Genomic DNA, 22,430 nt, shown 5'->3' with positions numbered 1-22,430 from the left:
AAAAAAATAAAAAAATATATGTATATATATATATATATATATATATATATATATATAACATTTAAAAAGTAAGATATGTGCTCTTTAAAGTCCCAAAACCCAGGACCTGCTTCAAAAACTACATTTCCCATGATTCCATGAGCACCGCGGCTGTTGCCAGAGTGTTTCAGAGAGGAGGCGTCCTGTAACAAAGCGCAGCGTTATAAAGAGTATCTGAGGGGGCGGCAGTCCATGAGTGTGGCTTTGTGAAGAGTTGCACTGTAGCCAATTTGTGGTGAGAAGACTGTGTGTTTTGAGCTTGTGAGTGTGAGGGTGTGTGTGTGTGTGTGTGTGGAGGCAGAGGGAGGAGGTGAGAGTTCATTATGGCTCTGCTGTATCAGGTGACCATGCGGAGGAGCTCTCACTTCTCACACGCACAGAAGAATGACCCACCGCAGAGACAAATACAGCGAGGATGAGGAGGAGGAAACACTCGCCCTGGACTACTACGATGAAGATGACTTCGACGCGCTGGACGGAGACTGTGGCTGCGAGCAGGGAGGTCATTAAACACTTCTCTTTTACTTAAAAATATATTCGCGCGTGTGTTTTTGTGTGTGTGTGTGTTACTGCTGGAAGGTCACTCATCCCCAGCAACACTGATCCTCTGTTTATTTAATAACCTTCTGTGCTTTGCACTTTTCCTTCTTTCCTTGTATATCCAGTCCTGCAGGTTGTTTTGTGGCAGTCTTTACTGTGGGGTCAGGGGCACCTCTAAGCAGCACTAACCATAACATACATGGTGTTTAAAACTTGCAGTGAGTGTGGTGCACATGTTCCACAGAAAAGCATGGGGCAGCTGCACCCTAAAATCACCTTCCTCAAGGCCAAGTGTTGCCTGGAAGGATATAAAGGGCCCGAATCTCTGCACACACTGATGTCTGAACCTAAACAGCAGGTACTGCATCAGCACAGCACACATACAGCAGTTATCCATGAGTTTCAGAGGTTCACCGTGTTGATTTTCCCAGGGGACAGGGGCTAATGTAGCCATGTGCCTGTTTGCAGAGAAAACAGTTGATATGCTCCACACTCCAGACCTGAAGGAGCACAGCAGGAGTTCAGTGTTCCCTCCTCTTATAAACTTCATTATACCTTAGATGCCCAGAGTTATCATAGATTTAATACACTGTTTGAATTAGTAGCATTATTTTGTAATTGCATAGGCACAAACATACACAAGAGCAGGTGTGATTTGGGCGGTGGATCATCACTGTAAGTGTGTGTGTTGCCTTTCTATGAGCGGATCAGACACAGCAGTGCTGCTGGAGTTTTTGTCATTATGTTTTTTTTCTAGCTGGACAAGGTACCATCACAGTGACGATACCTTTTTGAAGGAAATACGAGAAATAACGTAAGATTGCTGGTTGTGTGCCAAAATTAAACGTGCACTTAAATACTCCTTACCTGTGTGTAATGTGATATATGAATATTTAGAAATATTTTGTTTTGTCTGACTGTTTCTTCCTTATACCACTTTATTTTCAACTTTTGTTCTGCTTTCTTTAATCTGACTTTACCTCTGACTTGACCACAGTTTACAGAATCACTTCTCTGTACCATTGTGTTGAAAATATGTAATATTTTTACAGCATTAATATCGTATACAGAGCGGTCACATGTTCTGACAAACTCAGCCAGAATCCAGAAGTGAGTATTTTGGGACTTGGAAGTGGCCCTCACTCCCTAAACGCTGTCCACATTCCTCAGGAGAGAGAGAGAGAGAAAAAAACAGGGGCATGTGATTGGGACGGGTGTTGAGAGCGCCCCCTTGTGTCCAGGCTCTATTCAGCACAACCGGAGAGTGTGTTATGATAGACAGATAAATACACTTTCTTAATAATGACTCAGGTCAGCTACTGTATGGTGCGCTGAATTCAGCCGCGTGTTGTTTTTTTTTACAGCTTGTTTAATCTTCAGAAAACACGGACTGATCTAACAGGTGTCACATATAAGCCTTTGGTCTCGTGCCCAATACCGAGCATTGGCTAATGGGCTGTAAAACCCCACACTGTAAAAAATTGCTGTAAATTTACAGCAAGTCTGCTACAGTATTTTAAATTTGAAATACAGTAGTGTTCCTGTAAAAATACGGTAAATGGCTGGGAACTCTGCTGCCAGTATTTTACTGTAAAATTTACAAGAAAGTTTTTACAGTGCACGGCACTGTGCTGTAGATCTCTGTTCTCTCGTGCGATGGAGCTCAGTCTAGTACGGTTGTGATGAGTGGGAGTGATTTTTATGGTCGACAGAGTCCAGTATTTTATACATGGCCTCGTTATGATTTATGTGGCTGCCATCAAATCCACAAAGCTATGTTCCAACATCTATTGTAAACACTTGCGAGAAGAGTAGAAGCTGTTCTCACAGCACAGAGGGGCAAGCTACTGATTAATACTCTTCATTTCAAAAGAAATGCTGAAAAAATGTTGGCTGTAAAGTTTATTTTGAAAAAACTTAAGAGGAAACTCTCTCTCTCACTTTATTTTATATATATGTGTATGTGTAGTTTGGGCGGCACGGTGGCGCAGCAGGTAGGTCTCGCAGTCACACAGTTCCAGGGACCTGAAGGTTGTGGGTTCGATTCCCGCTCCGGGTGACTGTCTGTGAGGAGTGTGGTGTGTTCTCCCTGTGTCTGCGTGGGTTTCCTCCGGGTGCTCCGGTTTCCTCCCACAGTCCAAAAACACACGTTGGTAGGTTGATTGGCAACTCAAAAAGTGTGTGTGTGTTGCTCTGTGAAGGACTGGCGCCTCCTCCAGGGTGTATTCCCGCCTTGTGCCCAATGATTCCAGGTAGGCTCTGGACCCACCGTGACCCTAAATTGGATAAGGGTTACAGATAATGGATGGATGGATATATGTAGATTATTTTTTCACACACACAGTGAGTGTCACGCTTGAGGCACATATCTGTGTTCACACAAGATAAAAGATCTTTTGAATTCAATTAGTCTTTATCTTAATAAAACCTTCCCGATTTACGTAAAAGGAGTAAACGCTTTGCAGAAATTAGAGAAACACTTATTTCACACAGCATGTGTATGAAAATAAAAGGACAGTGTTTAAAATTCATTTCTCAGGGATTAAATCACTGCCTGGAGGCTTGCCACAGGGACGTGAAAGACATAAAAAGGAATCCCCCTCCCTTTTAAGTATCGCTTAATGGAAATGGGAAGAATGTGAAGTAAGCTGCTTTCCTCTCTCTTCCCTTGTCTTTGTGCAGTGCTGGGCTTCAGAGAGCCTTTCAGCAGTGAGGTAAAACCTCGCATTTTACTGATGGGCTTACGGCGCAGTGGGAAGTCCTCCATCCAGAAAGTGGTGTTCCACAAGATGTCCCCCAACGAGACCTTGTTTCTGGAGAGCACCAATAAGATTTGCAGAGAAGACGTCTCCAACAGCTCGTTCGTCAGCTTCCAGATCTGGGACTTCCCCGGACAGATCGACTTCTTCGACCCCACCTTCGACTATGAGATGATCTTCAGGGGAACAGGAGCCTTGATCTTCGTTATTGACTCGCAGGTGCAGTGAACTTCACACCACAATCTTAAATGTGAAGTGGGTCCAGAAACTTTGTTTCTGTCCACATATAGCTCTGCATCCTTTGTTTAGACCCCCAGGTGGTGGATCATTCTCAGCGCTGCAGTGACACTGACGTGGTGGCGGTGTGTTAGTGTGTGGATCAGACACAGCAGTGCTACTGGAGTTTAAACCCCTCAGTGTCACTGCTGGACTGCCAATGTTCCACCAACAAAAAACATGTCTAACAGAGTGGACAGTGAGTGAACACAGGTTTTTAAAACTCCAGCAGCACTGCTGTGTCTAATCCACTCATTCAACGTTGGCTAACAAAACATGCAGAGCAACAGAAAGAAGACAAACTGTGAGGGTTGAGGCTAGCACTTGCTTCTGCTAATACAGTAACGTAGGGACACCACACGCTTGAAGGAGAGCATTGCTCTATCTCCTGACAATACTACCACAGCACCATATTTCACTCCCTCTCTATCAGTTAAAACGTTTCTGGGAAACTGGAACAGTTGTGTTACGTTAGCTGTCAGACATCTGTGTTTGTTGGCGTCATGCTGGGTGCTGTGGAAGAGGGAGGGTCACCCCATTCACCCAGAGAATGTAAGGACGTTTGAGGCCTTGGGTGGCTGAGGCATTGCTGGGTATTGAAGTTGTAATCTCTTGATGAAAGTGACTATGTTCATGGCACTTTTCCACTGCATGGGACCTACTCTACTCCACTCGGTTCTACTAGGCTTTTGAATTTGAATTTGACACCTGGAACTGGGCACAGCTCATTCATCGTTCCCAGTGTGATGATTAGGGGCTAAACCACGACGTGTAAACGTTCATGATTGGCTCCAACACGCCCTCTCCGTAAAATCTCCACCCTTCAGTAGAGATCACATTTGTTTTAATCCGACTCACAACGGCAGCTCATAAAATTACGCCGCCGTGAGGTTCAAATGCTCTCTGCATCGGTGGCAACAAGGAAGGAACAAACTCTACTGATCTGTCTGAACTGATGACGGAGCTGTGTTCAGTCCCAAACAACAACAACATGCCAATACACCACGAGTAAACACCGCTTAACGTTACCACTGCCGTTGTTGTGGTTTCCAAAGACCAATGTTCCCTTTAGAGATGAGGTTATGTGACATCATCGTATACAATTCATGGGGGAGCTGTGGGAGTGTAATACGAACCAAACGGAGCAGAGTCAAGTAGTGTAGGTACCGCGCAGTGGAAAAGCACAATTAGACGGTCATGTTACTCTGGATTTATCCTGCATTGTTTCTGTTATGTGCTAAATTCCTGACAAAGGGCCAGTAGAAGTGGTTCAGTTACCTGGAGAAGAATTCTACACTAACTTTCAGTACAATTAAAGAACTTCTTTATCTCTTCCACTGTAAATTTATCAGTTTGAAGATACAGTCTTTTTGTTCTGGCAGCAACACTGTGCTCATTAATAAATGAAATGAATATGGATCAATAATGTTTTTCATAAAATGTCTCATGCACTTATTTTTAAGTAGCTGTTTTTGTAGCCTCCTGGACACGCAGGTAGAGAGAGGTTTTTTTTTTTTTTTTCTTGGTCTGACTTACTTTGAGGGCTGCACGGTGGTGCAGCAGGTAGTGTCGCAGTCACACAGCTCCAGGGATCTGGAGGTTGTGGGTTCAATTCCCGTTCCGGGTGACTGTCTGTGAGGAGTGTGATGTGTTCTCCCTGTGTCTGTGTGGGTTTCCTCCGGGTGACTGTCTGTGAGGAGTGTGGTGTGTTCTCCCCGTGTCTGTGTGGGTTTCCTCCGGGTGACTGTCTGTGAGGAGTGTGGTGTGTTCTCCCCGTGTCTGTGTGGGTTTCCTCCGGGTGACTGTCTGTGAGGAGTGTGGTGTGTTCTCCCTGTGTCTGCGTGGGTTTCCTCCGGGTGACTGTGTGAGGAGTGTGGTGTGTTCTCCCTGTGTCTGCGTGGGTTTCCTCCAGGTGACTGTCTGTGAGGAGTGTGGTGTGTTCTCTCTGTGTCTGCGTGGGTTTCCTCCCACTGTCCAAAAACACACGTTGGTAGGTGGATTGGCAACTCAAAAGTATCCGTAGGTGCGAATGTGTGAGTGTGTGAAGGACTCCCTCCAGGGTGTATTCCCGCCTTGCGCCCAATGATTCCAGGTAGACTCTGGACACACCGCAACCCTGAACTGGATAAGGGTTACAGATAATGAATGACTGACTTTGAGCATCTGTGGCTGAGACTTGTGCCAAATTAGCAGGCTTGTGATTGGTCGTTTAAAAGGTCAGTCCATGTTCCTTTTCCTGCAGTGAAGGGTGTTCTTGGCCATGTTTAGCCAGTAGAGACTCCCCAAAGTGTCTGGCGATGTGCTTAGTGCTGTAACTGACGATGCACACACTTTAGTATGTTAGCATTTTAGTTATTTCCTATTTGACTGTTGTTTGGCAGATGAATCGTTTGATGCACTAATGTTGTATCATTGTTGACCTTTATATAACATACATTTTCAGGATGATTATGTGGAAGCTCTGAGCAGGCTTCACCTCACTGTGACTCGAGCCTACAAGGTCAACCCCGACATCAACTTTGAAGTCTTCATCCATAAAGTGGACGGACTTTCTGACGACCACAAGATTGAGAAACAGAGGGACATCCACAAACGAGCCAATGACGACCTGGCGGACGCTGGGTTAGAGAGGATACATTTAAGGTTAGTTATTAATCATTCATTGTCTGTAACTCTTATCCAGTTCACGGTCGCGGTGGGTCCAGAGCCTACCTGTAATCATTGGGCGCAAGGCACATACACACCCTGGAGAGGGCGCCATTCCTTCACAGGGCAACACACACACACACCTACGGACACTTTTGAGTCGCCAATCCACCTACCAACGTGTGTTTTTGGACTGTGGGAGGAAACCGGAGCACCCGGAGGAAACCCACACAGACACAGGGAGAACACACCACACTCCTCACAGACGGTCACCCGGAGGAAACCCGCGCGGACACAGGGAGAACACACCACACTCCTCACAGACGGTCACCCGGAGGAAACCCGCGCGGACACAGGGAGAACACACCACACTCCTCACAGACGGTCACCCGGAGGAAACCCGCGCGGACACAGGGAGAACACACCACACTCCTCACAGACGGTCACCCGGAGGAAACCCGCGCGGACACAGGGAGAACACACCACACTCCTCACAGACGGTCACCCGGAGGAAACCCGCGCGGACACAGGGAGAACACACCACACTCCTCACAGACGGTCACCCGGAGGAAACCCGCGTGGACACAGGGAGAACACACCACACTCCTCACAGACGGTCACCCGGAGGAAACCCGCGCGGACACAGGGAGAACACACCACACTCCTCACAGACGGTCACCCGGAGGAAACCCGCGCGGACACAGGGAGAACACACCACACTCCTCACAGACGGTCACCCGGAGGAAACCCGCGCGGACACAGGGAGAACACACCACACTCCTCACAGACGGTCACCCGGAGGAAACCCGCGCGGACACAGGGAGAACACACCACACTCCTCACAGACGGTCACCCGGAGGAAACCCGCGCGGACACAGGGAGAACACACCACACTCCTCACAGACGGTCACCCGGAGGAAACCCGCGCGGACACAGGGAGAACACACCACACTCCTCACAGACGGTCACCCGGAGGAAACCCGCGCGGACACAGGGAGAACACACCACACTCCTCACAGACGGTCACCCGGAGGAAACCCGCGCGGACACAGGGAGAACACACCACACTCCTCACAGACGGTCACCCGGAGGAAACCCGCGCGGACACAGGGAGAACACACCACACTCCTCACAGACGGTCACCCGGAGGAAACCCGCGCGGACACAGGGAGAACACACCACACTCCTCACAGACGGTCACCCGGAGGAAACCCGCGCGGACACAGGGAGAACACACCACACTCCTCACAGACGGTCACCCGGAGGAAACCCGCGCGGACACAGGGAGAACACACCACACTCCTCATAGACAGTCACCCGGAACGGGAATCGAACCCACAACCTCCAGGTCCCTGGAGCTGTGTGTCTGCGACACCTACCTGCTGTGTCACCATGCCGCCCTAGTTATTAATCAGATCATTTTAAAATCTGAAGCTTGTCTTTCAAAACTGTTGTGAAATAATCAGTATATACGAATGTGATTAAAGACACCAAGTGAATTTATTAAAAATGTAATTGTTACTTGGCAGCAATATCCTACCTTTAACTTAATTAATGACTTGGGAACTGAATTTAAGTGATTACATTTAACAACAGCAGCAGTAATAATAATAAACTCTTTTCCATGCTCAGAAACAGTTGGTGTGCATCCAAAAATGAATGTGGCACGGAACTGCTTTTATTCAGTGAGAGACAACATGGCAGCATCTTACTATAATCACCCAGGAGCTACATGCTCAGCTTACCACAGGTCCTTCCTGTCTAAAATCTAATCCTAGACCAGCATTCATCCTCTGGGCTGCTTTGTGGGCATCTTCCATTGTACAGGACCCTGCAATGATCCAGGAATTATTATTTTGTAAAAACTGAAATATACATACGATCTGTCCCATCAGTTTTTACCTGACGAGCATCTACGATCACTCCATCTTTGAAGCCTTCAGCAAAGTGGTGCAGAAGCTCATTCCACAGCTGCCAACCCTGGAAAACCTGCTCAACATCTTTATATCGGTGAGTGGTGAAGTCTGCTCTCTTTCTGACACACAAAAGAAGAAAACACAATTTAAAGCTTTCTTCTCCAGACTCCAGGCCTGAAGGAGCACAGCAAAACACAGTTCCCTGAGCACTCTGTTCCCTGCTCTGATAGACTTCATTAATCCTGAGATGTCTACAGTTCTAGCATCATTTTGGTATGCTGTTTGAAGTAATAGTATAATAACAATAGCAATAGCATACTATTGTTAGCTCTCTGACCCTGTTCTGAACAAGTCAAGACCCCACAGGACCAGCACAGAGCAGGTATGTTTTCACTGTTGGATCATTTTCGGTCGCTGTTGTCTGGATATTTTCGGTTGGTGGACCACACTCGGTCCAGCAGTGGGACTAAAAGCTCCAGCAGCAGTGCTGTGTCTGATCCACTCGTACCAGCACAACACACACTAACAAACCACTCTGAACACCACTGAAATTTACAACGACGGTGCTTCCGTGTGGTCAGTGGAGCTGCGACAATGGACAGTGAACGTGAAAGCAAGGTGTGTTCATAATGTTATGGCTGATCAGGGGCTTCACCTCAGTAAAAATGCTCTGCTGCAGCTCGTAGTAGTCAGAGCAGCCGAGAAACTCTGACCTTGAGAGTCATATCCAAATACACTTGCTTAACTGGGACTTGTTCAGAGTCCGTAGCTCGTTCCTTTGGTTTTGTGCCTGACCTCTGAGACGAATGGAACCAAAACATTTGTCTGATGTTGCTCTTGCTCTTGTAACTCCTCAGGAAGACTAAAGAAGCTGGATGACATTTGGATATAAACAATGTTACGAATGTGATACAGTATACACCAATCAGCCACAAAATTAAAACCACTGTCAGGTGAAGTGAATAACACTGATTATCTGGTTACACTGCCCCCTGGCGAGGAGGGGTGGGATATATCATGCAGCAAGTGAACAGTCAGTTCTAGAAGTTGGATCTGAAGTCTGTGATTGTCATAGCTGTTGTTGTGGGGTGTTCCGAGTGTGAAGTGGTTAGCACCGACCAAACGCGGTCCACGGTAGACCACTGGTTAACCAGCTAGAGGCTCACTGACACCCGAGGTGAACGAAGGCTAACCGCTCTGGTTCACTTCACTACACACACTGCTGAAAGGATCACTGCTGGTTCTGATAGAAAGCAGAACACAGTTCCTCTCAGCTTTTGTCTGGTTAGAGAACACAAAACTGACACTTGGCATTGGGCAAAATGAGTGCTATTTAATTTCCTGCGTTTGTGTGGAGATTATAAAACTGTGTCTAGAGAATGGCTGCCCCTTAAATAGCTGAATTCATTATAAGGGGTGGACAGAAATGTTTGGACATTATCACCGGGTTGATACCATGAGCAGTATTTTAATATGAATTCGGCAGTAAGTGTTTGGATCTTCACTGCTTGGATGTGTGTGTGTGTGTGTGTGAGGTGATATATTCTGCCTCTTGGCAACAGATGCTGGCACTTCATGCATATGGTAATATGTGTTATTAACACATATAAAAAGTAGTCGCCCACACACATCTAGGAACTCGTGCCCGGATTGTGAACCAGGAATAATTTATCTGTACACCACAGGAACCGTAGCATTTCAGTATGGAGCATAATAGAAGATGAGGGATGTAGAATAGTGCAGTGTGTGTGTGTGTGTGGGTGTGGAGGGAGACAATATCATAGACATAGACCAGGCTCCTTTTACTGGTCTCTCTTTCTCATACTTCTTATTTATATTCCATTTTCAGTCTTGTACATTTGAATCTGTGATATCTGTAAATGAATTTGAGGAACATTTAAATTCAGCCAGTTGATGGCAGCAGTGGGTCAGTAATGAAGTCATGAGGAACTCTATTAAAGAACAGGCAATGCATCTGATCCTGGAATAAATATATTATTCAAGTCCCAATATTTATACTTCTTATTTATTTAAAGTAACACCAAGTAACAGCTTCAAAATCACAGTGATGGTTCTCTGAGCTGTGATAGGGTGAATGGAGCCTCTGTCCTTGCTACAGCATTGCTCAGCGCTGCAGAAATTCCACTATGTAACTGTTGAGGAGGGTAGGAAAGAGGGATGGTAGTGCAGTTTCTTCAGTGCTGAGCCCAGAGTGGCCCCCAGCTCAGTGGAGCATCACAATGATTTTGAAGCTGTAATCTAAATATAAAAATAATACCTAGTGTTGCATTAAATGCAGAGCTTTACCCAGCCTTTAGGAAGAGTTGAAGTGATGGTTGTGATCTAAACCTAATCATCCCACGTCAGTACCTGACCTCATTAATGCTGTCAGATCCTCACAGCAATGTACTAACATCTAGTTAGAACATTGCCTTCTCAGAAGTGTAGGAGCTGTTACTGCACCAAAGCAAATGTCCTCACAGAGAGTGCATTTGCTAATGAGAAAATGTATTATACCCGCGATTACTCTGTGCACCTCCTGGATTATGTAATACGTTCTCATTTCGAGCTATTTGATATGCAGTCATGTGCAAAAGTACAGGCACCCTGGTCAAATGACCTGAAAACGAGTCCACGTCCTCCGCAGAGAGAGTTTCTGGGCCAAGGCTAGTTCAAATATCTGAAATGAAAATATGAGAAACCTGGTACATATTTAGTTTCTGTTGTTGTTTATCATCACTTTGAATTGAGGCATTGTGCCCCACGTTTTGCAGACGGTTTGAGAGGTCTCCAGTCCTGTGAATACCACTGCGGAGCTTTACAGTGGTAAAGAAACTGTTTAATCAGGGACTCATCATTCGCTCTTGTTGCAGAACTCTGGGATCGAGAAGGCCTTCCTGTTCGATGTGGTCAGCAAGATTTACATCGCGACGGACAGCAGCCCGGTGGACATGCAGACGTACGAGCTGTGCTGCGACATGATTGACGTGGTCATCGACATCTCCTGCATCTACGGGTGAGTGGCCTTCACTGTGGAAACTCCACTGACCTCCATAAGCTCCAATCAGCAATCAGCACAATTTGGAGCTTTGCTGAACAGACTTTCCAACAACTACAGAAACAAAAAAAGAAAAACGCAGTACGGAGTGTGGGGAACTGACTGGAAAATATTAAGAGGATAGAATTTATTTAATTAAAGCATAATACAAGTGTATTTGTACTTCCCTTAGTACTCACAAATCATAACCTGTCATTCGTATTTAACTCTTAATTCCTTCTGTGTTTTACTCAGTTGTGTGTCGTTCCTGTGCTGCTTTGTGAATGGGTCACACCACTGACTTTGGAGCTTAAGCTTTATATTTGAGAACCAAATGAGCCAGAAAGAGAAGAACAGGGTGTTACACAGATGAGAGATGAACGGGGCACATTCTCTAGAACGCTGCTACTTTTGATCCTCTTTTCAAAATGTTCTTTTAAAAGTTCCTTTTCCTTTTACGCGAAACATTAAAACGGGCTTTAATTGTTTTTTACAGCGCTAAAACACAGTTTGGACTTAAACCCAGCACCAGGCAGAAATCCTGAGGTAATGGGATGGGTGGGGGGGCACTTCCCCCCCCCTTTCCCAGGAAACTTCAGAGAGTTGTCCCCCACAAGAATTATTGTAAGCCTTAATATTAAAGGCTAAGCACCACTTAATGGACCTCCATGAATATTCCACATTATTGTAGTTACTGACAGATATAAGTATGAATTAAAATGAAAATAGCAGCTTAATTTGCTTTAAAACTGACAATTTTATTAAATTGACGGAAAAACCCGAGCTCGTTACGGAAATTCTCGAACGCGACCGTGACGTCACTGGTGGACAACAGCCGAACAACGCCGCGGTAAAACACCGTTATGACTGACTGTTATGACAGTATCTAGCTAAATAACCAACATTATTCATGACAATAGCCTAGCAATAAGCTAAACTCAAATGTAGAGGTACCGTTATTCTTGTAAATGTGATCGAAGTCGAACTCGAATTCATCCGACACTATAAACCTCCGTAATGCAGCTACGTAGCCGAGTATAATCTGAGCACCGAGTTTAGCAAGTCAAGCTAACGTTAACTAACACCAACTAAAACAGGCGAAGTGAGTGTCCTTACCCTGTTTACCTCCATGTTACAGAGGCTCTTGAACACCTTTCGTTGGTGTCCTTACATGCCCATATTGTTGGAAAAGCGCCAGTGAAATGAGCTACAGATAACGGAGTGAGCGGACGGTCCTTTCCAAAGTGCCCGTTTAAAGTTGACAAATTTAGTCCATTTTCTGGATATTGTGGGATCTTTGGGCCATTTGTGCACAGATGTCCCACTGTACATTGAATGATTGCAGCCACAAACAACACACCTTTTCCTCATTTTGCATTAAATTAAGTGCAACTTCTAGAGTTGTTGTCCACCATCTACGTCACAGGCAAGACGCCTATTAGAGTTTCCCAACACCGTTGGGGGGGGGACCAACGGTCTTTTAAACCTTATTCCTTGAATTAGTAAGAAATAACATGTTTTCTGACCCTCAATAAACACAAGTTAGGAACTCAAAGTCCACTGTATTTATTTGTTTGACACTTTCATAGAGCTGGTGCTTAACCTTTAAACAATAAATGCATTGGAAAACTTCACGCCACTATGCCCATTTATATTGTGTTGTCTAGAGGCCATTCTTGGTAATATTCATGAGCGCTATCATCTGTAGCGTGGTGTGTTAGTGTGTCTTGCTCTTGTATGAGTGGATCAGACACAGCAGTGCTGCTGGAGTTTTGAATATGTGTGGGCAGTGTCCTGTGTTCACTGTTGAAGAACTAGAAGACACCAACACACACGTTGCAGCAACAGATGAGCTACTCTGTCTGATTTTGGATCTACAAGGTGTCTCTCAGAGTGGACAGTGAGTGGACACAGGTTTTAAAAACTGTGATTGAAGCACTGCTGTGTCTGATCCACTCGTACCAGCACAGCTCACACTAACACACCGCAACCATCTCGGTGTCAATGCAGCGCTGAGAATGATCCACCACCACATCACACCTGCTCTGTGGTGGTTTATGTATGCAGAGTAACACATGGACAGCACTCTGAATATGATCTGAGCTAATGCTCCTGTTGAGTTCTAGCAGCAACTCTCTCCCATAAAACAGCTTTTCTCTGCCCTTTCACAACACCACAGATAGAAGATGGTGGCGTGTTTGTGAAGGATGAAAACGAGTGGTAGAACATCGGGACAAGCACTTTCTCCTGCAGCTGAATAAAGGATGCTAAGATGAATGTGAACAGAGCACTGGGTGTAGAGCTGTTCCTCTGTCCTGCTCTTGTTTTGAGCTGACCCGGATTAGCGGGGTGTTCCCCAGGGCGGAATGAAGTGTTGCTGTAAACCGAAGGGCAGGGGGAAGCTCCTCTAGCTCCACTGACCCAGAGTGACTGGGCAGAGGACAGACGCGTGAGGAAGGTGCAGGCAAACATGATGAACCTGGGGCAAAGCAGCTGCCCACAGCGGCCTGCTCTGCACATGAGCCTCGGTGCTACGGTTGGGCGATGTGCCCTCGTTACGTGATCGTCAGGGATGTGGGCTGATATGGGAACTCGGGGCCAGTGTTGGTTTTTGAACACACACCTGTCAAGTTTCTAAAACACAAACTGAATAATTTAATTCAAAATAATAAAATATAATTGGCTCCCTCCAGGGTGTGTTCACGCCTTGCGCCCAGTGAATCCAAGGAGGCTCCAGGACCCTGAATGAATGAATCGGGGAAAAAAAAACATAATTTAAATATAGTTTATTCTATTTAATTTTTTATTTTCTCCAGCAGTTGGATTTAAAAACTTTATAAAATCAAGATGGCGCCTCATTTGACCAGAAGCAGTCCAGCCTTTGCATAAATAACAGTATTAATGACACATAAGGTTTCCTCATGTCAATGCTCTGGATAGGACAAAGTTTTTTGACCTTAGACCATGGGGGATTATGACTGGGGATAAGCATCAGATGACCACTAATGCGCGCACACACACACACACACAAATGGACTTGTGTGAAAATGGGTGATTGTGATTGTCACTGGTACAGTACCAGAGGCTTATTTCAGGGGTCTTGAGGGTTATAGAGTTGACCAAAAGGATGTTGTATACAGTGGAACAAAACACCCCGTCACCGCCACACTGGGGTGTTCTCCCAGTGTCTGTGCAGGTTTCCTCCCAAAGTGCAGATACACGTGTTTGTAGGTTAAGCGTCTTTGTGAAATGGTCCAGGAGTGTGTGTGTGATGTCCGGATCAGGGTGAGTCCGGAGCCTACCCGGAATCACTGGGCGCAAGGCTGGAACACACCCTGGAGGGGGCGCCAGTCCTTCATAGGGCGACACACACATACACACCTAAGGACACTTTTCAGTCGCCAGTCCACCTACAAACGTGTGTGTTTTTGGACCATGGGAGGAAACCCATGCGGACACAGGGACAACACGGACCACATCCAGGTATCCGTTAAGATCACACAGGCTAATCAATGTGGTTTGGTGACTTAGTAGCTGCAGTTTAAACACAACTACATCTGGGAAAGTGGAAAATTGTTTAAATAAATTGTTATTTATTTATTTTATTGCCATAAAATATTTAACATTATTATTATTATTATTTCCTTGCATTCTCTCAGTGATTGATGCAGATGTGTGGCCTGTTTGAGGTTCTGGCCATTTGTACGGTCATTTATCCTCTCTGGATTAGAATCAGTGATCCCTGAGAACAGCGTGAACCCAAACATAGCTTTGCCACTTGAGTCATATTTAAGTGTTTTTAATTGAATGATGCTGTTTGTGACTGCACTCTCAATAGTAGCTGGCTGCTGCTAAAACAGACAAAACAGGCCCTGGAACCCGAGGCCTGACGTAGCTGAACCTGATACTGATATCATATGATAATATCGCCCACCTCCGCTAAGCTCAGCTGGAAGAGGCAGAATGTTTAACTCGAAGGCTCTAAGCCATGGAGGATTTCAGGGGAAGTCAGTCACGTTCAGTTTACTGTGTTTTGACATGAGACCCCTCCTGCACATGTTGGCAACCGTAGCACACTGAATTAAACCAACCAGTGCATGGCTTTTAACGCAGTTTGTTGTTGTTGTTGTTAAACTGGGCTTTTATTTCATCCAGTAGACCAAAGCTGTGTTATTGACAAACAGCTGTGGTGTTTAATTCATCATCTCCCTCATTTTCACTCATTTCGTTAATGACTTACTTACACACGCAGAGCTTTTCCGTGCTCTTTTTGCTCAGAACACCCCACGTAGCGTTAAGCCTCCTATTATGAATAATTCATTTTTATCTCTGTTTAGGGTGCTTGAAGTCTTTGCCTTTTTTTCTTTTCAGCATAAAGCGTGTGTCCATGTTTAACGTCAAATCCTGGCTTGTTGCAGCTGTGTGTTTGGCTCTTGTAAAAGCAGGAGATTAAGTTAAGGCTTCTGTTCGGTTTGATAATTATGGTGTGATCCAGCATCTGCTCTGCTGTGGAATGGCTGAGGCACGACTCTGATTTTTCTACGAGCTAGATAAACTCCCGTGACCCACACCGACTCTCAAGGTGAAAGGTGGATCGGCTCAGGAGAAGCACGCACAAACACTGTGGGTGACTGTAAGGTCGAGAAGGTCACATACATACATTGCAGGGGAGGATGGGCTCCTCTTGTATGTCTTTCTGCCTTCCAAGTGATGTCCACAAGTTTTTGGTTGGGAAGCGTAATTTAATTTCACTTGTTTAAAAGACACACTGGCATATTACGTTATGTCATAGTTGAATGTGTAACCAGTGGCGGATGCTGGTCTTTCAAGGAGGGGAAGCTCAATTTCGGCCTACATCATAAAATGTGTCGGTTTATTTATACGTAAATTCTACCCTCCGTTCCTTTTCAAGAAAATGATCTGTGACCCTGTCGTACCAACAAGGCGTCTTTTCCAGGGACTTGACTAGTGTCCTCTCAATGGCCAGCAGAGCTAGGCTGCTTAAACGGCCTTGGCCCATGTGAAGTGTGTCCGCCTGTGAGTGCTTTGTGACGGTGGAGGGGCTCAGCAGCACCCGCTGGACAGAAACTGCGATAGAAATCAGAAAGAGTGATAGAAGTCAGTCTCCAAACACAAGCCGCTACAAAAAACCCACCAGAAATAGAAGCTCGATTTGTCGCTAGTCGTTTTTAACAAAGAAAATGCCGCTAAGAGGATTAAGAAAGTCTCCGGTTCAACTCAGAACAGAATGAAAATGTAATGCTCCCACGGATCTCTACACCAAAGGATCGCTGATTCGCTCATTTCGCTGTCAATCAAAAAGGGATTCAGCCTCAGACAGATCATCCAATCATCATGCCGAAGCTGAGCGTCCGGGCCAGCCGAGGCCAGCCCGCTGCCCCATAGACCCCCAGAGACGCTGAGCGTCCGATGGGCGGGACAAAGCCCAGCATTTATCCAATGACTCGTCTCGTTTCGCTGCTTCACTATTGAACTCTGTGGACGCTCAGCGTCCTCACTGTTTAAAGCACTGTGAAGCTGTGGGAATGATTGAGAGGAAAGCCGCGTCTTTACCAGTGATAAGAAGCTGATTCTGAACAAAAGTTGAGCGCGTTGTAGTGCATATTTATTCAATGACATGTACACACAACAGTATATATTTGATCACTTATTTTTTGACATTTTAGGGGAAGCTGAGCTTCCCTTGCAGTCTTAGAGCAATCGCCACTTCTCCGGTCAGTTATTTTCCTTTGTACAAGACCAAGCTCCTGTTTCTTTAAATTTCTTTTCGATAAGCCACAATCTAAAGGCTACAGTAACATTTTTACAACGTGGTGCATGTTGTGAGTCTGTGCACCAATCAATGGCGGTTTAAAACGACGGTATTATGATCACATGATGCATTGTAATTGTTTTGAGTGACTGTTTCCTGAGTTTCAAGAGAGTTGCATGCAGCTTTACATTCTGCAACTCAACTGCAGTTTAGTTTCATGTTGGTTTTCAATAACTGAAGTGTAAAGTCGTCCTTAGGGAGCTTTTCCGGCCACTGTGTCTTAAGTGCTGCTCGCTACAGGGCCGGACAACTTCAGAAACGAGATGTCGGATGTGTATGAAGATATAAGGCTGACCGCCAAAGAAAGTCCAAACTGGATTAAAAGCTATTGTTGATAATGATCTTAACATTAGAAAAGTTCTATTCAGGTACGAGTGAATTCAGAGTCTAGGCTGTAATTGTGAGGGTTACTGTCTCTAGAGGTGCTCACGTAAGATCTAAACCCTTTGAAGAGAAGCGCTGTTGAATAGAGTTCAGAGACACAGTGAGAATGCAAGCAGTCTTTTTATATTTCTCCTGTTTCTCCTGTTAGTCTGAGTGGAGGTGAGGCCAGTTCTCCGTATGATAAAGAATCCATGGCCATTATCCACCTGAACAACACTACGGTGATGTACCTGAAAGAGGTCACAAAGTTCCTGGCCCTCGTCTGCTTCCTCAGGGAGGAGAGCTTTGAGAGGAAAGGTGAGTAAAGCTTTTACTGTTTAACAAAACATGAAAATTAATTACAATAAAATAAAAAAAAGACTCATTTTGTCAATCGTCTCAGCTCCACTGTCCATATAGGAGCACTTTGTACATCTACAGTTACAGACGGTAGTCCATCTGTTGTTCTGTATACGTGGTGGTGGTGGTGTGTTAGTGTGTGTTGTGCTGGTGTAGAGTGGATCAGACACAGCAGTGCTGCTGGAGTTTTTAAACCTTGTGTCCACTCCGAGACACTCCTCCCTCGTTGCACCACCTTGTAGATGTAAAGTCAGAGACAGTAGCTCATCTGTCGCTGCACAGTGTGTGTCGCTCGTCCTCTAGTCCTTCATCAGTGACACAGGACGCTGTCGGCTGGTTTTTGGTCGGTGGACTGTTCTCAGAGGGGTTTAAAAACTCCAGCAGCACTGCTGTGTCTGATCCACTCTACACCAGCACAACACACACTAACACACCACCACCACGTCACTGCAGCGCTGAGAATGACTCCCCACTCGACTCATACCTGCTCTGTGAGCGTTCGGATCTGATTGAAGAACAGGGTTAAAGGAGGACAGCAGAAGTATTACGATCTGTAAAACTACAAAGTGCTGCTGTATGTTGAGTGGAGCTGATCAAATGGAAAAAGGGGTCATTTAAATGTTAGGGCTAATTGCTGTAATTACGTTTAAACTGGACACAAACAACAATCACAACTAGAGTTATAGATCTAAACTGTATTTAAAAAAAAAAAAAAACAGTCTTCATAGTTTCATAAGATATTTTTTTTTCCGTTGAGATCAAAGCAGTTGGAAAGAGTCCGAAGTGCTGACCCAGACCTGTCCGTTCAGAATGTAAATAGAGATTATGTAACGGTGAAGGGTAATTATATAATTACAGTTTAATATTGAAGTGATTATAATAATGAGTTGGACGTCTGGGTCTGTGAGCTTAACTTGTTGTAAATAGTTATGAAGCTGCAGTGTATAAGACCACACACACACACACACCCTCACATTCCGCCCACGGAGGGTTGGCTGTATCAGCTGAGGGCTTGACTTTGGTGTATTAATGTAAGGTCAACATTAGAGTGAGCCGGACTGTTGATCCTGGTGCTGGAGCAGCTGTTCTGGGGCTAATAGAGAACAGCCACAGCCTTGTGTTGGTTAAAGAACTGTGGCTGAAATGAAATTGGCCCCAAATGGATGAGCAGGGACTAGGCTGGAGAATAAAAGCATTAGAACGCCTAAGAACCTGAGAAGCTGCTGAAATATTCATGCTCAGATCCAGGACCCCTGCTATGCAAGGCCAGGTGGGAAGCTGAGCACCAGACTTGTTGGGGAAACTAGGAATATATATAAGTTCACAAAAAAAAAGAGAGAGAGAGAATTTCTTTGAGAAAGAAATCACTCCCTAGTTTCAGGATGATGCAACACATGCAGTTTGTCGAGTTACAGCGGAAACTGTACTTTCATGTCTTCCCATGCTTGTTTTTCCTTCTTGTTCTCTTCTTCTAATAAAATCTCTGTTTCTTTGAGGTTTAAATTCTGGCAGATTATGATTGAGGTGTTAACGGACATTCCCGATATCACTTCCTGTACGATCATAGTTGATGTTTTCAGGTCTGGGGTCTTTTGAGGCTTTGTCCTAGAGAGAATATGAGTAAATATGTCTATAATTTGTTAAAACTATCTTAAACTTTATGACATAATGAACGTTATTCATTCATATAAAACTATTTTCAAAAATGGAATTCCATATAGTGCGGGTTCTCAGTGCAGCCGTGAACCCGAGGAGTTTCTAAACTCCAGCATCACTGCTGTGTCTGATCCACCCGTACCAGAAGAACACACACTACATTTACATGTACATTTATTCGTGTAAATATGCCAGGAAGTAATCAGTGCATTAAAGAAAGACTTTCAGTGCAAGAGATACTCTCGGAAAAGCTGGGTCTTCAAGGATTTCTTGAATGCGGAGAGGGTTCCTGTGGCTCTGATGGTGCTTGGAAGCTCGTTCCACCAGCGTGGTACCAGAGATGAGAATAGCCTCGACTGACCTGTACGGGGGGTTGGTCGTGTTAGTTGGCGCTCCTTTGAGGAACGGAGAGGGCGGGCGCTAACATATGGTTTTAAGGGTCTATTGAGGTAGATGGGAGCAGAGCCAGTGAATACTCTGAAGGCCATCACACTACCACGTCAGTGTCACTGCAGCGCTGAGAACGATCCACCAACCCAAATCCTACCTGCTCTGTGGGGGGTCCTGAACATTGTTAGCCCAATTTCACTCTGTTCTTCAAAGTGTGCAGAGAAACTAAGTGCACTTACGGTCAGTGGAGCTGAGATTGATTGAATGCTATGGCAGATCTTGTTTAGAATATTTTTGGAAAATTAGGGAAGTTTTAGAGACTTAGGGAAGTTTTCTTGAAAAATACTTGCTGCCAGGAATATTTGATGTTCAAAGCTCATGCTGCATCACCTCAAATTATTCATCAGTTATCAACTCCAACCGAGGCAGGTTTCCAAATATCTGCTTTAAAGAATTTCTGATTATTATTATTATATATATTTTTTTTAATTTAATGGAGCTGATGTTTTCATGTTGCAAGATGATGGTTTATATTTACTTTAATGTTTGATCTTAATCACAGAGGTTGTATAAATGTAAACGGCACGGCAAAAAGTGTGTGAACACTTGCTCGTTTGTCATTTCCTTGGAATTGAAGGGTATCGATCTTCTGTTGAGGCTGTAGACTATAATTTGCATTATTGCTGTGAGGATTTGATGGCATTCAGCCATGAGGTCAGGCGCTGATGTTAGGGGACTAGTTCTGGATCACGAACACCACTCCTACTCCTCCTAGAGGTATTGGATGGAGCTCCATAGGACGTAGTTTCAGTTCAGTTTTACCCAACTAGCCCAGGCTTGGTCTTGACCCTGGTGAAAGTAAGCTCAGGCATGGCTCCTTGATTCTTGTGCTTCTTAGAGATTAAACTAGCGCTGGGTGAACAGTTGAATGTGTGTCCAAAATTGGTGCATCACTTTGGTAGCTGAATTCATCTTGTATGGAGCTTCAGAACTTTCATGACCTTGCACAGACCCTCTCACTGACCCCACTCTTCTTCTTCTCCAACCAGGACTCATTGACTACAACTTCCACTGCTTCAAGAAGGCCATCGAGGAGGTATTCGATGTTCGTTTGAAAGTCCAGAGAAACCGAAAACTTCTGAGCCAGAGAAGATGGAGCAAACAAGCCGTGCCCAACGGGACTCACTCTCAGCAAAACTGAAGATTCACACCGGACACCTTTCTCATCGTCATGGTCATTGTCATCGTCACTAGGGGTGTAGCATTACATTGTGACACACGATATAACAGTGCAAGAATATAGCATATGATAAATGGGGGAATCACAATCTTTTATTATTCATTTTGAGGTTATTTGAAGGCTCCATGTTGCTTTTTGGTGCTAGACAAGATCTCAGATGCTCCGCCCACTGAGGTCTGTAAAGCATGCCATAGTTATTGTAAACTAAGATGGCAAAATATGAATCATTCTGTTGGCCACTGGGGACACTGCATCGATTCTTGGAGATCTGTTGTTGTTCTAGACCCATGTCAAGTAAAGACACCTTTGTGGTTGGTCATTGCATGTCAGTACGATGCCAACTCTCAAATCTACAGGTCAGTTATTGATTGGCTGTCTTAATTTCAGTCCTACTCTTGATTAACTTTTCATACACCCAGACTCTAATTATCCATATTGCAGTTAGAAACTTCAGTTACACAGTATTAATAGCGTATGGGTGTGTTTTTGTTGTAGCACCAGTTTGCCAGTGGTTGCCTCTATGATTCACAGAGAAGAGAGTTAATGCCTGGTCCATTGTAACAGAAGTATTTAACATTTGTACTGTTACACCCCTATTAGTCATCATCCTCATAACACATATAAGCTGACCCTAGGTCAGTGCTACGTACTGCTTTTTTTTTTTACCACTCACAATAATCCAAGCCAAAATATTCTGTGAGAGAAAGACAGGAGTAGAGACGGCGAGACTGGGGTAAGTGGACGGTGAGAGTAGAAGGGTACCGACCGAGTGATTTAAAAAATAAAAGTGACGTTTTGGAGCTTTTATTTAATGTTTGGGCGTTTGAATGTTCTGCCTAAGGTCTCTCACCTGCACAAAAATCCTCGCTTTTGTAACAGATCAACCGTGAGGTCAGGTTGAAGTGGTTATATTTATCTTTAACCACTGGTAGGAAGTGCTTGTAAAATAGTGTTACAGTGCGAAGAATGTTGACCATTGCACAGATTCACGTTTTTATACTTCAGAGATCACTTCTTCGTTTGCCTTTCAAAGCTCTGCCTTTATAAACAAACTAAGTGATTTAGTTTAAAAGTGTAACTGCGAACCTGTCCTGTTACTGCCTCTTGTGATAATTTAATTCGCACATGAAATGAAACTGATGCTCAAGTGTTCACTTTTATCAGTAACAGAGTTTAACTTTTGTAATGTTCTCTGAGCTGTGAAAGCCCAAGATCAGAGTTTATCTGCATTAAAATCAGCCATTGCCGTCTGTTAGGCTGCTCACACAATGAATATTTATTTATTTATATTGTTAATAAAAGTGCATTTATTAAAAAAAAATGCTAAAAGCCTCTTGATTTGTCAGATTTCAGAAATGGAACTTGGGAGTGTGGA

General features: G+C 44.7%; 1 protein-coding gene across 2 annotated transcripts; it reads left to right on the top strand.

Moving 5' to 3' along the window:
• Positions 1-261: 261 nt before the first annotated feature.
• rragd (ras-related GTP binding D) lies at positions 262-21,709 on the top strand. Of its 2 annotated transcripts, XM_066685658.1 has the most exons (8): positions 413-541; positions 799-937; positions 3,262-3,557; positions 6,058-6,257; positions 8,156-8,270; positions 11,050-11,192; positions 17,579-17,727; positions 20,865-21,709. In XM_066685658.1, exons 3-8 carry the CDS (start codon positions 3,315-3,317, stop codon positions 21,014-21,016), a joined length of 1,002 nt encoding a protein of 333 aa, XP_066541755.1. In that variant the 5' UTR covers positions 413-541; positions 799-937; positions 3,262-3,314; the 3' UTR covers positions 21,017-21,709. The 2 variants fall into 2 exon arrangements, with proteins under 2 accessions (XP_066541749.1, XP_066541755.1); XM_066685652.1 differs by lacking the exon at positions 799-937 and having other exon boundaries at positions 262-541.
• The last annotated feature ends 721 nt before the right edge of the window (positions 21,710-22,430 follow it).

The sequence above is a fragment of the Hoplias malabaricus genome, chromosome 1, assembly GCF_029633855.1.
Source record: "Hoplias malabaricus isolate fHopMal1 chromosome 1, fHopMal1.hap1, whole genome shotgun sequence".
NCBI lineage: Eukaryota > Metazoa > Chordata > Actinopteri > Characiformes > Erythrinidae > Hoplias > Hoplias malabaricus.
Note: the sequence above shows the minus strand (reverse complement) of the source record. Positions and strands in the feature narration are given on the sequence as shown.